The 14,058-nt window shown below is 51.2% G+C and overlaps 1 protein-coding gene across 1 annotated transcript in view; it reads right to left on the minus strand.

Annotated features, from left to right (window-relative positions):
- Positions 1 to 9,798: 9,798 nt before the first annotated feature.
- The window catches only part of LOC122383274 (probable G-protein coupled receptor No9), an 82,037-nt gene continuing 77,777 nt past the window's right edge, over positions 9,799 to 14,058 (minus strand). The window contains exon 3 of the mRNA XM_043369549.1: positions 9,799 to 12,163. Coding sequence (XP_043225484.1) covers positions 10,695 to 12,125 — 1,431 coding nt within the window. The 5' untranslated portion in view covers positions 12,126 to 12,163 and the 3' untranslated portion in view covers positions 9,799 to 10,694. The remainder of the gene's footprint in view (positions 12,164 to 14,058) is intronic.

A 14,058-nucleotide genomic window follows, 5' to 3' on the forward strand; every position in this document is an offset into this window, starting at 1 on the left:
GCAACACCGGTGAATCGGTCGTGGTCATAAACGTGCAGTGGGTTCATGGTAGGTACTTTTAGCAGCAAGCAATATTTACATGTTCGTAGTGTAACATAATAACACTTTAGCTGGTGACCATACTAGTTATTCTGATGAATATGTGCTTAAAATGTGCTTCATCAGTCACTGACTCATTCGACAATCAACATATGTCTACCTTGGTTGACCAAAAAACACCATCGAATGTTACTTAACCCTCGCACGACCAGGCCATTTCTCATAACATAGAAAATCACAATTCTAAAGAATAGTGATTGTTCTTAATTGAAAAGTCCCAACCTTCGGATACGAACGACCAGGGGGGGGGGTTGTTACGACCCCCCCTGGCGTTTCGAAACGGAAGGTCGTAGAGCTTAGCGGAAAAAACCAACGGATTGCTCTCAACGAGATCTCGCGATTGGTGGTATATTTTTTGGTCCTAGGTCAACATTTGACCTACTTATGACCGGTCAAAGGTCAAATTTTCCGAAAAAATCAAACTTTTTCAACTTTGCGCAACGATTGCGGCAAAACGGTGAGAGATATTAACTTCAAACCTTCAACAACGTATTCCCCACTCAATTCTGCATCATATATGGTGTTTTTTTTGTGTGTATTTACCCTATAAAAGTAAGAGGCCTATTGCTGATGAGTGATATGGTGTCACATCACCCTCCGGTGTTTGTCCCGATTCGTCGGCTGTTGACCACTGCTCCGCTATAAATACTGTAGGTAACGACTCAGAAAAGTGTATGTCCACATGTATGTCCACATCTGCTGATGTGGATAGCATCAGCAGAAAACCTCGGGACTCGGTACACACTTCGTGAAAATCCGGCCGGAGGCTGTACCTCTTATGACGTCATAACTCCGTGACCTGACCTGACCCGGTCAATTTGCTTGCACCACACGATAGCCAATGCTTGCCCCAACATGCATGGGAAGTTTCATCATGATCCATCAAACAATGTGGGTATCACCGGCAGAAAACCTAGGGATTCGGCGCACACGTTTGGTAACTGTCGGCCGGAGGCTGTACCTCTTATGACGTCATAACTCCGTGACCTGACATGACCCGATCAATTTTTTTCGGCAAAAGATGCGCAAAGGTTGCCCCAGAGGGTATTGAAAATTTCAGCCCGCTACGACAAGCCGCTTAGCGTGCACTTCGAAAAAACCTCAGGGGGGGGGGGGGTTGATACAACCCCCCCCCCCCCCTAGGCGTTCTAGGGTTAACACATGAACGTACTGTTAGGTGAGCCTATCCAAGTACTTGATGTGGTAGAGTAACCGGCCAATTGATACGGCATGCAGCGATCGAGGAAAATCGGCATAAAATCAAAACCGTTTAACATTTTTCTGTTATTTCTTCGCATGGAGATGTACAATGGAACAAACAATCATGCAGACCATTCACTCAAATGTTTTGGGAAACGTTTTGCCTTGTTTGATTCATTACAGTGCGCTTCATAAGGTAGCGAGACTGTCTCAAATAGCCCCACCGACTTTCGGTATATCTGTTTTCACGTCACCGGGGCAATATACAAAAACTTACTTTCAAAATTTTACTGTCGATGACTTTAAAATAGTCCTTGATGATCATCCTGTCAGTTTGAAAGCTATGGGTCACATCATATTATGATAGCCCTAGCATATAGTGATGCAATTCTATACCCTACCGAAATGAAATGTCCTACGTAAAAGGAAAAGATTGAATATAAAGGTCATATAACAGTCTTTGAAAAAAGCAATTTTTGCCAAAATGATCAAAATTCAATTTCCAAATGCATGGCGCTTAAAAAAATTATCTCTAGCGTGACCGATTTTCTTTAATTTCCTTGCAACTAAAACTGCCTCAAATAGCCCCACCCTATTTTGAGACAGGCTTTAACATAAAAAATAACCTCAGTCATTATTACTAGCTGAAACAAAATACACCTATATGAAAGAGCTCACAGAGAACTATACATTTTTGCAATTTATATGCTATAAGAAATATGAGCCGTCCTAAAGGGAGAGGCCAAAAACTGTAAAATCCGTTTCAAATAGCCCCACTTTACGGTACTTTTTCAAACTTAATCATAAAACCACTGTGCCCTTTTGCACTATGCACATTTGTTTTATCTGAGGGCTGTTCCCGGCACCTGCTGACGGGCTAACTACTGACCCCCCCCCCCCCCCCTGGTCCACGCTGATTGGTTGATGCATTTTGTCAGCTGGATTCAGCAGTAGTCACTAGTCAGTCCGTCAGTAGGTGCCGGGAACAGCCCTCTGATGTTATTGTTGCGTAATGCATCCTTCATTACTTTTCTTATTCTTGCTTGTAACTGTTTTCGTCCGAACATAAGCTGGCTAGATCCTCGCCGTCGCGTGACTTACGGACGGCCAGTGAGGGAATAAATAGGACTTAGCAGGGATCTGTACTCCCCGGTGAGTCAATCTGGCCATTCACATGTCCATCGCTAATGAGCGGACAAATGAGCTGCACAGCTGCACTGCAGCTGCGGAGCGCGCCGCGGTAGTTGTGTCCGTCCCTCTGCGGCCCGTGGGCTGCTCCCGCGGCCTCCCGGCACGGCTCCCATCGGCAGCGTTCGTCGGCAGACACACCGCCACTGGAGACAGGACCCCCGAGCTGCAGCTCCGAGGTCAGGACGGAATAGATGTGGTTGTTCTCAGACGTTCAGCCTGCACCGGTCTCTCCCAGTCCCACTTCTCCATCTGCTGCTGCTTCTTCCGATGAACGGACCGCATTGACAAAATTCATTGAACCATAAGCCCGTAACTGGGAAGAATGGAGAGACTGACACTTCTCAGCCACACTGCCGCGGCCGTGAACTGCATGGATAGATGAGTTCTGCAGAAGTCGGCGGCATTACAGCGTCGGGGAACTGCGTCCACGCTCTATGTTCGGCGCCGATAGTTGGTTTGCTCCAGCCGTGCTCGGGACGTGACTGCTCCTTAGGAGCGCGTTCAGGCAGCGTCCACTGCGGGCTACACGTGAGTGACCTCTGCATGAATCCATATTCCGTGGGTGTCAGGTGGCCGCCGGCAGCTCACATGGCAGGGGGGCCACGACTGAGTCCACACGACTTCTCTTGTGCGACTAATGATCTGAAAAAAGTTATTTCCCGCTGAATTTCAAGCATAGCTGTAATTCTACATAAAGTTGTCTCTGTTTCAGTACTCAGTAGTGACTTTAACGCATCGGAAAAAATAACTGTGGAAGATCATCATCATAACGTTAATCTCTGATAAATTGCAGGCATTGGCAGGAAAGAAACAAGAATAGTAGGTCCTACACAATCCAATCGCGCTGCTCCTAGAATGCATCGCATAATATATGAATTACGAGCATTTTACATTGAAATTGACACAATATGTTTAAAACTAAAATACTGACACATTATGCTAAGCATTGAAATATTATGTCATGCAAAACAAACATTAGGACTGTTTCCCAAGTCGATATGTGTGTCTGAGATAATAGCCGTTTTCACGACGGCCATCTGGTACACATTTGGTGCACATCTGGTACAGATTAGGTGCAGATTTAGTCAAATCAGGTTCAGTGTGTCTCAAAGCAGCTATCAGCTACACTGAAAACCAAAATGAATCTCCTGATGCCCAGATCATTGAAGTCTACACCCCAATTATTCCCTTTTGATCTCTTCATTATACCTATGGGGTAACTTCATGGAATCGCAATTGGCTTCATATTCCCATGATATTCCCTCGTCCTCCATGAATTATTGATTCTCTTAATAAGCTCTTGATATCACCCTGTGAGAACCATATTATGCCATTATGATGATTCTGCATGATTCCGTGCGTATAAGATGCTGTTGATACCCCAGTCACTGATAGTTACGCCTTTATGATTCTCTATCTATTCTTGCAATATACCCTTTCATTGCCCAGAGGGTATCTTGCCGGAATCACAGGGAGGCTCATATTCCCTTGAGATGCTTTCATATTCTTCTGTTATGCTTCCTTTGCCTGATTCTTTCAAAATACTCTTGATATCACCCGAGTAGAACCATATTATTCCTCAATGATTCTTCGTTTGAAGCATCAGGAACGCGCCAAAGGTCCGCCATTTTTCTCCGCCATTTCCGGTGATCAGTGAAGAGTGGTGTTGGGTGCTGTGTGGTTGCGAGTGGTGCCATTTTTAGGCTGGAATTGAGCCTTATTGAGGGTGGGAACGGTCGTCACGGAAGTGCCAGCGGCGACGATGACACGTCCCCTGATACACGAGCGGGAGACGAGTTTCGACATCGTGGTCGAAGAAACAGTGGTGGCCAGCGCCCAGTGCCTTGAAGAGGCACTCCTTCTCTTCGGGGTCGCCCACTACGTCTTCAACCTGCAGAAAGTGTCCCGTGCATCGCGCTCCACGATGTGGTTCATCGTCCACGACATCATGGGGCTGCCGGCAGAGTCAACAGCGACGGCGGACGCGCTGAAAAATCTGTCGGTGCTGACAGCATAGTGTGCCCGCGCAGTGAGGTAAGCCCAGGGGCGGAGTGGAGACGGAGTGATGGACGGAAATGATGGAGACGGACGTGATGGCCCGCCCCACAGGGAAAAGGGTCACAAGCGGCATGGGCGGGCCTGTTGACATCCTGTGGCAGCCCCTGGGCTACGTTGTCGGACTTTCTTGAGGTCAGGGAGGGGAAGTCATAGGAGCCACACGCTCAACTTTCGTTGTGTAGCAACGGTGGGAAAAACCACGCCATTTGAAGGGGCACCGGTTGTTTTGCGACTCCTTCGTAAGAGGGAACGGTCATCGTAGAAGAGCCAGCGGCGCTTCTCGTGTGTCATGTGTTTTTTACAGCCTGGATCTCAACATGTCATATGGCATTTGTTATATGAGGCGTGTGCGTGACGTATGATATGGATAGTACAAATTGAATGTCTCTTGGCAACTAGGAAGCTGTGATTTTGAAATGAATGCAGAGGCAGTTGTCTTTCCAATCAATACAGTACGTTTTTACGGAGCGAGCGAAGCGAGCGTAGTCTTTCCTTAGATTAACGGAAATTTCTGAGTATGAGCGGCCGGCCGGCCGGCCGGCCGGCCGTGGTCACGCTTTTGCGAGGCTGATATCTCAGCAACCACTTGACCGATTTACACGCGGTAATTTTTGTAGGGTAGCTTCATTCCTTCTACCAAGTATTGGACTATTCCCGATGCATGTGGGTGACCCCTTATGCACGTGCCACGTGCAAAACGAAGAGGTGTCACTTTTGTAATTGTTGCAATATCTCGGTAACTACTTGGCCGATTGCGCTGAAAGTTGGCATGTAGGTAGGCACCCACTAGGCAATGCATATCCATGTGCCAGAGTTGGGGTGCTGCTGCACGTGCGCACGTGCAGGGGTCGATTCCAGATCTCGAGAACGGCTGGACCGATGGCGCTCAAATTTGGCACATGGCTAGGGACCGGTTAGTAGGGTGCCGTGCAAAAGTCAGTTGGGACCCATTTTGCACGTGCGCACGTGCAGGGTGCCGCTTCCAGATCTCGAGAACGGCTGGGCCGATTGTGCCCAAATTTGGTACATCGCTAGAGACCGGTTAGTAGGGTGCCGTGCACAAGTCAGCTGGAGGTACCCCCTCGAAATTTCGCACGTGCAAGGCTCACCCTCTCGCTCGCTCCGTTAGTCGCCCCAAAAGGCGTTATACTGGTTCTTATACACACAAGCGCGGGTTGCTGTTGGTGTGGCTGAGCGTCGATGGCATGGGCGGATCCAGGAAATTCAGAGGAAGGGCGAAGGTGGTTACATAAATGGCGTCTCTTACCTTTGTGTGGGTAAAGAAATAAGTGCGCTAGGTATCTCAAGGGGATCTCACGAGGAATAGCAGGACCCCGCGAGCCCATCCCTTGATCCGCCACTGCGGAACGAAGCATCAATGGGGTATATAGAGAGCATCAAAGGAGCATCAATGTGGTGTATAGAGAGCATCAAATCAGCATCAATGGGGTATATAGAGAGCATCAATGGGGTATGTAGAGAGCATCAAAGGAGCATCAATGGGGTATATAGAGAGCATCAAAGGAGCATCAATGGGGTTTATAGCAAGCATCAAAGGAGCATCAATGGGGTATATAGATAGCATCAAAGGAGCATAGATTGGGTTTAGACGGAGCATCCGAACTATGCTAGGGGGCATCAAAGGGGCATAGAGGAGAATCAGGGGGAATACACTAGGCATTTCGTAAGAATAATGGAGGCATAACCAGATAATCATTTTGATTCCACTTAGCCATCCAACAGGCATATTAGGGTAATAATGTTGGGATATTGGGGGTATCTAAGGCCAAAAAGGTGCTACTTGAAGTATATTACGGGAATAATTGGGGTTTCGTTTTAGACCATTCTCCTAATATCACCCCCCGGAATCATTTTAGTTTTCAGTGTAGGGTTGCACTAATTGCTTATACATATGCCTGCTTTGTCATATTATCAGAGAGCATCGTTGATTAAAACACTGAAATATTTATGATATTTGCTGTAGAAGAAATTAGGTGCAGAGTTGGTTAAATCAGGTGCATTCGCCGGATAGCCCGTCGTGAAAACGGCTAGTATATAGGTAGTACCTACCTCTGTACCTGTACGTTATTGTACAACCCGCGAGTTGCTGGGGGGGGGGGGGCGTTTAACGTCCCTACTTTTTTCGCCGGGCCATAGCACAAAAACGGCGTGCTGCAAGCGCGCCAAATTTTGGGCACCTGTAGGGAATTGATTGAAGTTTATTGTGACAAAGTTTCAAAAAAATCGGTCGGAAATTTTTTGAGATATCGAGGTTTTAGTGACGTCATGATTTCTGAGTTTTCGACCAAAAAGGGCATATGTTCAAAAAATCATATAAAATCACAGAATAGACATCCAGACATGCTGTAAACGCCATTAGACTGCCAATACCATGAACAATCAAATGGCTATCTTCGATTATTGATTATCGTTCCGTATTTTCCAAAATCTTGAACTGAATCTTGGCAATTTCTCGTGACTACTTCACGACCATGACACATGCATTTCTTAAATTGAACCTTTTTTTAGCCAAACACGTACACATATGCTAAAATGAATGTCACCATCGTGTTCTACGCCCCAAAGTACCCATAAAACATGTGTCACAGGCTGCGAATACCTATCAGTTTTGATTTTCGGGGATATGTGCCTGCCCGGTTGACCTGACCTTGACCCTGACCTATGCTTTGCTGACCCCTACATGGAGCTGACACTCTTGTAGGCCTTATATGATGGATTGTGCACCGTTTTGACAGAGTTTATGACGAGAGGCGCCCATTGCGAAGTCCTGAAGTCCATGCTACTGAAAGCCCGATTTCAGGTGTTTGACCTGACCTTGACCCGACCCGTGACCTCAAAATTCAACTTTAAAGTACTCATCTGAAGCGTCTCGTTGCGTTCTTTCGTTTGCCGCCTCGTGCCGAGTGGCGTTATCACAAGTGTATTCGCGGCCATTGGGGCGACGTAAGAAAAGAAGAAAACAACTGGCTCCAAGAACTTTAAATTATCAGTTAGCATGCATCTTTTCCTTGATCGGTAGAGAATTTACCATTATTTGCTAGAGAAAATTGCATTTAAAATCTTCCATCTATGCTTTTTTCATCGTTTGCACAATATGTTCTTTTATTAAGCTAGAAATACTAATAAGAAATAGTTCCCGCATCATCAAGAACAATAGGGAAGGCTTGAAGTGAATACAATAATCTAAACGGTGTTGTAATCTATGCGAAGACACTTCTAAAATTGCCTGTAGAAATATTGAAGGCAAAAGTTCAACTTTTTCACAAGACGGATGTCTATAAACCTATTCAACGTGTGACAACTCAGCCGGTATTTCGTCGCCTACAGCCCAGCTTTCCCTATTGACCGATAGAGGCGCTGCTATCGATGTCCGCCCGTGCCGCCTAACGCGTTTCGCTGCGCCTATTGGTTCTCGAGTTATCGGCTGGGGGCGTTTAACGCCCCCCCCCCCCCCCCAGCAAACGGTGGGTGGCGAAATACCCCAGCAACTGCCGGGATATTGTCTACGGCCACCCTTGTAGGCCTAGGTCCGGTGCGAAAGCGGGAAACTCCAGCCGGCTCACATTTCTGGCTTGTATTACAACATTTAACAGCATTTGTTGGAATACACGTACACGACACACTGACACAGGCGGAGGGAACGAAAAGACAACCTGTTTGTTTTTGTGGCGGATGATGGATACTATAGCTGTTTCAAATTGAAAGGCTTTTCTTTTGTTATTATATTCCAACAAAAGTCTCAAATTATTTTTTATCATGTTTCATGATGGGTTCCTTAAGTTTCCGACTCTGACTGCTGACAGGATCTGTAGTGTTTTCGGCTTCTGCGGACCACGCATCGACGAAGTGCAGACGGCAAGAAAAGCTTGGTACGAAATAATGTAGAACGTCACCTATGTAGATGGCCAATGGCCATGCTGAGTCAATATTAAGCGAGCACATTCAATTAGCGTTTTGATGATATATTATTATTGACATCAACTTACAATTGTTGCCGGGGTCATTGAGTGGGTATTATTTGAACGGAAGTATGAAAGCCTAATGAAACGGAGATAAAAAGCCACTGATGTCGAGGCGCTGTGATATTGATTATTTTCGCACATTATTTCGCTTTCCTCTTCTAATTCGTATGCGATACGAGTACGTTTAAGGGTTGATATCAAAATTAACAGGAAGTACAGTCCACAGCAGAAGTAATGTGGGGTTTCAGTCATGGGTATGTTCTGCTTCTGAAGCTTAGGAACGATTAGCCAGACTACAATGAAACTTTGAATGTAGCTTATATGTATCGTCACCCTTGCAGCTGCAACTTTAGCTATTGACATCTTCTTTGCGATCACTCCGCATTAAACAATCGCCAGTCAAAGCCAACCGTTGAGATTGGTAAAACCCTACATTACTTTAGCGGTGGGCTGTACCTAGATTTTACAAAGATACCTAAGGAATAAGGTAACCAATAACAACTTGGTTCATTCAGCTACTTAGAGTGACATTTATACCCTCTGACCTCCAACATCCAGTCATCTGCAAGCCAGCATGGACCTGTTTGAAACAATGCCATCCATCCTTATCCGGCCGCCCACGCCTGCTGAATGCCTCCAAGCCTGTTTCGTTCCACCTGAGTACACAGTGACGTCGACAGGTCGTGGACAGGGACCGTCGGTCACTCTATGTGTGTGACGGACCGCAGGACCCGGAGCACGTCTACCCTCCCTTCCCCGCCCCTCCCCTCCCCCACACCTATCCGCCGCGGGCGACCCGGGTCGCTCACCCCCCCCCCCCCTCTCGCCACCTGACATTCAGCCGGGATTTCATAGGAATCCTCGCTGGGTCGGTGGCCCTCCGTTCAATTCCACTCGTGGCGGGCTCCATTACACAGGACAGCCGACCAGTCTCCCGTTCTCAGTACCCTCCGAGCCCACAGAAAGTGCCGCTCACTTGCGCGTGTTCGGTCCGAGCCAGAAATGCCTAAATTTTCAAAAACTGAGAGCCGTCGAAGCGGCCAGGCGGTGGCGTTTACCGGCCCCCATATAATCGGCTCGACCCTCCCTAACGGCAGTCCGAGGGTGGCGGCCAGTATAAAACGGCCAGGTCAAAGGGCGCTCGGGGTTTTGATTTTAAAACTAACAGATCACATATCTGTTCCTTAGGGATTAATATGTCACAGCGTACCACAAAAATAAAATTTAAACAACACCCTAAAAAGACATGCTACTCGCTGGCCCATGGCTTTGATTGCGCGATAAATGACACTGTTTGACTGTCCATTTTTAAAGTGACAGGGAAGTTGACAGTTTTCCACAAGACTCATAAATAGATCCGCCAACATTTGGTAGGTAGGTACAAACGGTTCAAAATCCTCCGAATTTCCTAAAGGACAAATTGGTCATGATACGTCTAGAGCTACATGATGCATTTGAAAACTTATCCATTCCTGAGCGATGGAGTATGTATCGGAGAGCAGATGCAAGACAGCCATACGCAGTACGCACCAGTCAAACAGTATAGAACCGGTGGAACACAGTACCCAATGCGCACCGCTGGCCTCTAGCCTGTCGGGCGCGGGCCTGTGTCATTGCTTCACAAGTATGGAGAGCGTTCGGCCACCGCCGCAAGACGGAGCTCGTGAGATGCCTCTCGTTTGGTCACCTGAGAGGCACACTCACACTGCCTCATCCCCCATGAACAGTCTTGATTCAGGAGCTAATACTTATCTTGTCAGTCAATTTGCTGCAAGTACAAAACATACGAGTCAAGTTCAGCGCAATCTAGCGGTGAATATGTCGCTCCGCCGGGATAATTGTAGTGCGCCTAACAATTAGCGTCATTTGCATGGAGTCCCTAATCATTCACTCTGCACAGGAGCACGCACACTGCCAGCGCGATCGGAGATCCACTGGGTGGAGTGCGCTGCGCGGCGGCGCGCTGCCGTTCGCCAGCGCGAGCGAAGAGTTCGCCGGCGACCTCGCTTAGTTTTGATTCTGGTCGGGCGGCGCGGCGCGGTCTGACTAGAGCCGGGTTTGTACGTGGTCGGAGGTGGGGTGGGACTGGCGGTCGGGGTCGGGGTCGCGGTCGTGGGGCGGCGGGGGCCGGCGGGCTCGGCGCCGCGCCCGCCGCCGGCCCGGTCAGTCGGCCACCTCACAGTCCTCCTCTGTCTGACTGCGGTTGCCCACCAGCAGCGTCCGCCGGAACCGGCGCTCCATGGCGCCGCGCCGGCACACACACTTGCACAGGATGCTGCTGAACGCGAACCGAAAGTCGCGGCTGCACAGCGCGTACACGCACGGGTTGACGGCCGAGTTGCAGTAGCCCAACCAGAAGAACACGCTGAACAGCAGCGGCGGCACGCAGTCGGCGCAGAAGCCCCGCACCAGGTAGCACACAAAGAATGGCAGCCAGCACAGGATGAACAGGCCCACGATGATGCCCACCGTCTTTGCCGCCTTGGTCTCCATGTGAAACCGCCGCGCCTGGTGTCTGACGTTCCGCCGGCTGACGCGTGATATGAACCGCGGCGGCCGCGAGTCGTCCTCGGAGCTCTGCGAGGCCGAGCTCAGCTTCTTGGCGGGCCGCTGCGGCTGCGGCACGCGCCGGCCCGGCCGCGAGTCACCCTCAACCACCGTGTAGATCTCGTACTGGTTCTTGGCGCGGCTGTCCTCGCGACAGTGCACCACAAACGAGGGCTTGTTCTGGCGGCGCGCGCCGGGCTCGCTGAGCGTCAGCCGCACCTGGCCGTGCGCGCGCGCGCCGCCGGCGGCCGCCTGCTCGGCGCGTTGCGTCACCGACCGACCGCGGTGGATGCGCAGCGTCAGCCGGCCCTCCTCGTCCTCCTTGGTGGTGCGGAAGCCCTGCGCGATGGCGCGCGTCGTGCTCACTGCCGTCCGGTAAATACGGCCGTAGAAGAACAGCATCACAGTGCTGGGCAGGAAGAAGGAGCCGAGTGCCGAGTAGATGACGTAGCCGCGCTCGTTGGTCAGCTCGCAGGTCAGCCGGCACGCCGAGGAGCCCCGCGAGCCGATCAGCGTGCCCGGCCGGTCGTTCCAACCGACCAGCGGCGGAAAGCAGATGACGAAACTGAGCACCCAGACGGCGGCGATCAGCTGCTTGGCGCGGCGCGTCGACATCAGGCTCGGGTAGCTGATGGGCTGGCTGACGGCCAGGTAGCGGTCCAGGCTGATGGCGCACAGGTTCAGGATGGACGAGGTGCACATCCAGACGTCGACGGCCAGCCAGACGCTGCACCAGACGTCGCCGTACAGCCAAACGTCGAGCACCTCCAGCGTCGCCGAGAAGGGCAGCACCAGCATGCCGACGAGCAGGTCGGCGCAGGCCAGCGACACGATGAACAGGTTGGTGACGGTGCGCAGCTTGCTGTGCACGAACACGGCCATCACGACCAGCAGGTTGCCGGCCACCACCATCAGGTTGAGGAAGGCGAGCGCCAGCAGCGAGATGAGCCGGTGGTCGGCCCAGTCGAACAGCGTCGCCGGCCGGCCGCAGCTCACGTTCAGCGTCACGTTATCGGCCGGCGCCGGCGACAGCGGCGGCCCTTCCATGGCGAGCCGCGCCGGCCGCTCTGCCGTCCCCACCGCGCCTGAAATCAGACAGATACGGCCGGTCACAGCTCCATCCGATACACCAGTGATCACGGGTAGCTAACAGACGCACGAGAACAGGTCACAGGTACAACCCTCGTACTGTGGTCATCACGTCACAGACAGACAACAAGGGCGGCATCACGGATCACTCGACTCCCCGAGCGTCGTACCCGCGACCTTCCCCCGGCCGACCTCGCGCTGTTGCTCCATGCCGCACTCGGGTCGGAAGGGCGGCGGGGCGGAGCGTGCGGGTGGGAGGTGACTCGTCGGCGGCACCCGCACCACCATGTGCTCGGCCTTCCGCCACTCGAATTATCCACTAGGCTAAATCAGCGGGCCGAAATCGCTCCAACATTAGATCTATTCCCAGCCGCGCCCCTGCCCGACGATGGGGTGGCCACGGAAATTAAACCAATTATACGCGCTTTGTCGAAATGCATGGCCCTAAAGCTTCGATTTTAGTCGAGTTGGACTGAAATTGATGCAAAGTTTAGCGTCGGTTATATCCCGTGTCAGACAGCGAACGGCCGCGTGCTGGAGATGGCGGCGCGCTCTTCAGCGCCGGCCGGCCGGAGGGGGCACGGCCACTTCGAGATAGTTACCCGCGTGATTATTGCACACTCACCAAGAATAAAGGAAATCAAATGAGGAATCATTCAACGAATGCTGACCGGGGCTGGCTTGGAGAAGCTTTCATTCTTTCCCCGAGCCTCCAGTCGAGTGTAATCATACGGTTCGTTATGGGCTTCCTTTGCGACCGACAGCTCGAATTCAGATTCTAAGAGAGATCTAACCGTAATCTTCATTAACGGTAATTGACGTTCCCAATCCAATCAGTGTCACCTCGGCGGGCGGGCTGAGCTCCCGCGGCCTACCAAGGCGCGGTCGGAGCACTCCTTCCAGCGGCGGTCGGTCCGCTGGTGCCCCTGGTATCCCCAGGGAGGCGCTGCCGGGCCCCGGAGCTCGCGGCAGGGCAGGTGTCTATCGGTGACTGGTCGGAATCGGTGCCACGATATCCGTGATTAATTACTGGCAGCCCGCATGTGGGAAAACAGTAATAATCGCAGCTCACGCTCACACCGCTACCATGCAGTGCAAAACTGACGGCTAGTAAATATAGAAGGGCATTCGGAGGTTGGATAATGCCCCTTGCAACCCTTAAACCTTACACCTAATTATGAACCATTATCACCCCATTGTCTGCTTAGCATACCCGTTGATATGTTTTAATAGAACAAAATGAAATTCATTAGCGTTATGTTCAGTGATGTAATCTGGCTGATGCGCCAGTTACCAACAGCATATTGTTATCGAATGCTGGCATCTTGACAGTCGAATAATTTGAACGCCAATTTATTGCAGCACGTATCTCACCCTCCGCGTAATTGAGCTCGTATACGGAAGCTATTGTTTTCGAGCGTCAAATACTGGTGAGCTTGTCGCCTAGCTTGGCCTTCGAGTTTCGAGAAGCGTTCACCATGACTCGTAGCACAAGATGATGAGACCTGAGGTCACCGTTCCACCACAGGGGGAGCCTTCCGCACTAAAACCCCCGCGGCGGTCCCCGGATGCTCCGCGGTGGTCCTCCGATGTTCCGCGGCGTCCCCGGGCGTTCCGCAGCGGTCGGAGCCGCGACCACGGGAGCCGGTGGGGCGGCTCTGATTTGGCCGAGCGGCTGTTGGCCAGCGTGACAACCAAACAGCCCAGCGGCGCCACTGACAGCCGTTTCAAACAGGCACCGTGTCTCAGAAATACGCCCGGGACGTGGGGCGCGGCGGGGCTCGAGATCGGCGGCGGCTGCCGACCACCGGGTGCAGCCGGGGGATGGCTAAACAGGCGCTCCGCGGATAAACAGGCCCTCAGTTCACGGCGGCGTGAGAGCAGCGGCCAC

The sequence above is a fragment of the Amphibalanus amphitrite genome, unplaced genomic scaffold, assembly GCF_019059575.1.
Source record: "Amphibalanus amphitrite isolate SeventyFive unplaced genomic scaffold, NRLGWU_Aamphi_draft 000159F_arrow, whole genome shotgun sequence".
NCBI classification, from domain to species: domain Eukaryota; kingdom Metazoa; phylum Arthropoda; class Thecostraca; order Balanomorpha; family Balanidae; genus Amphibalanus; species Amphibalanus amphitrite.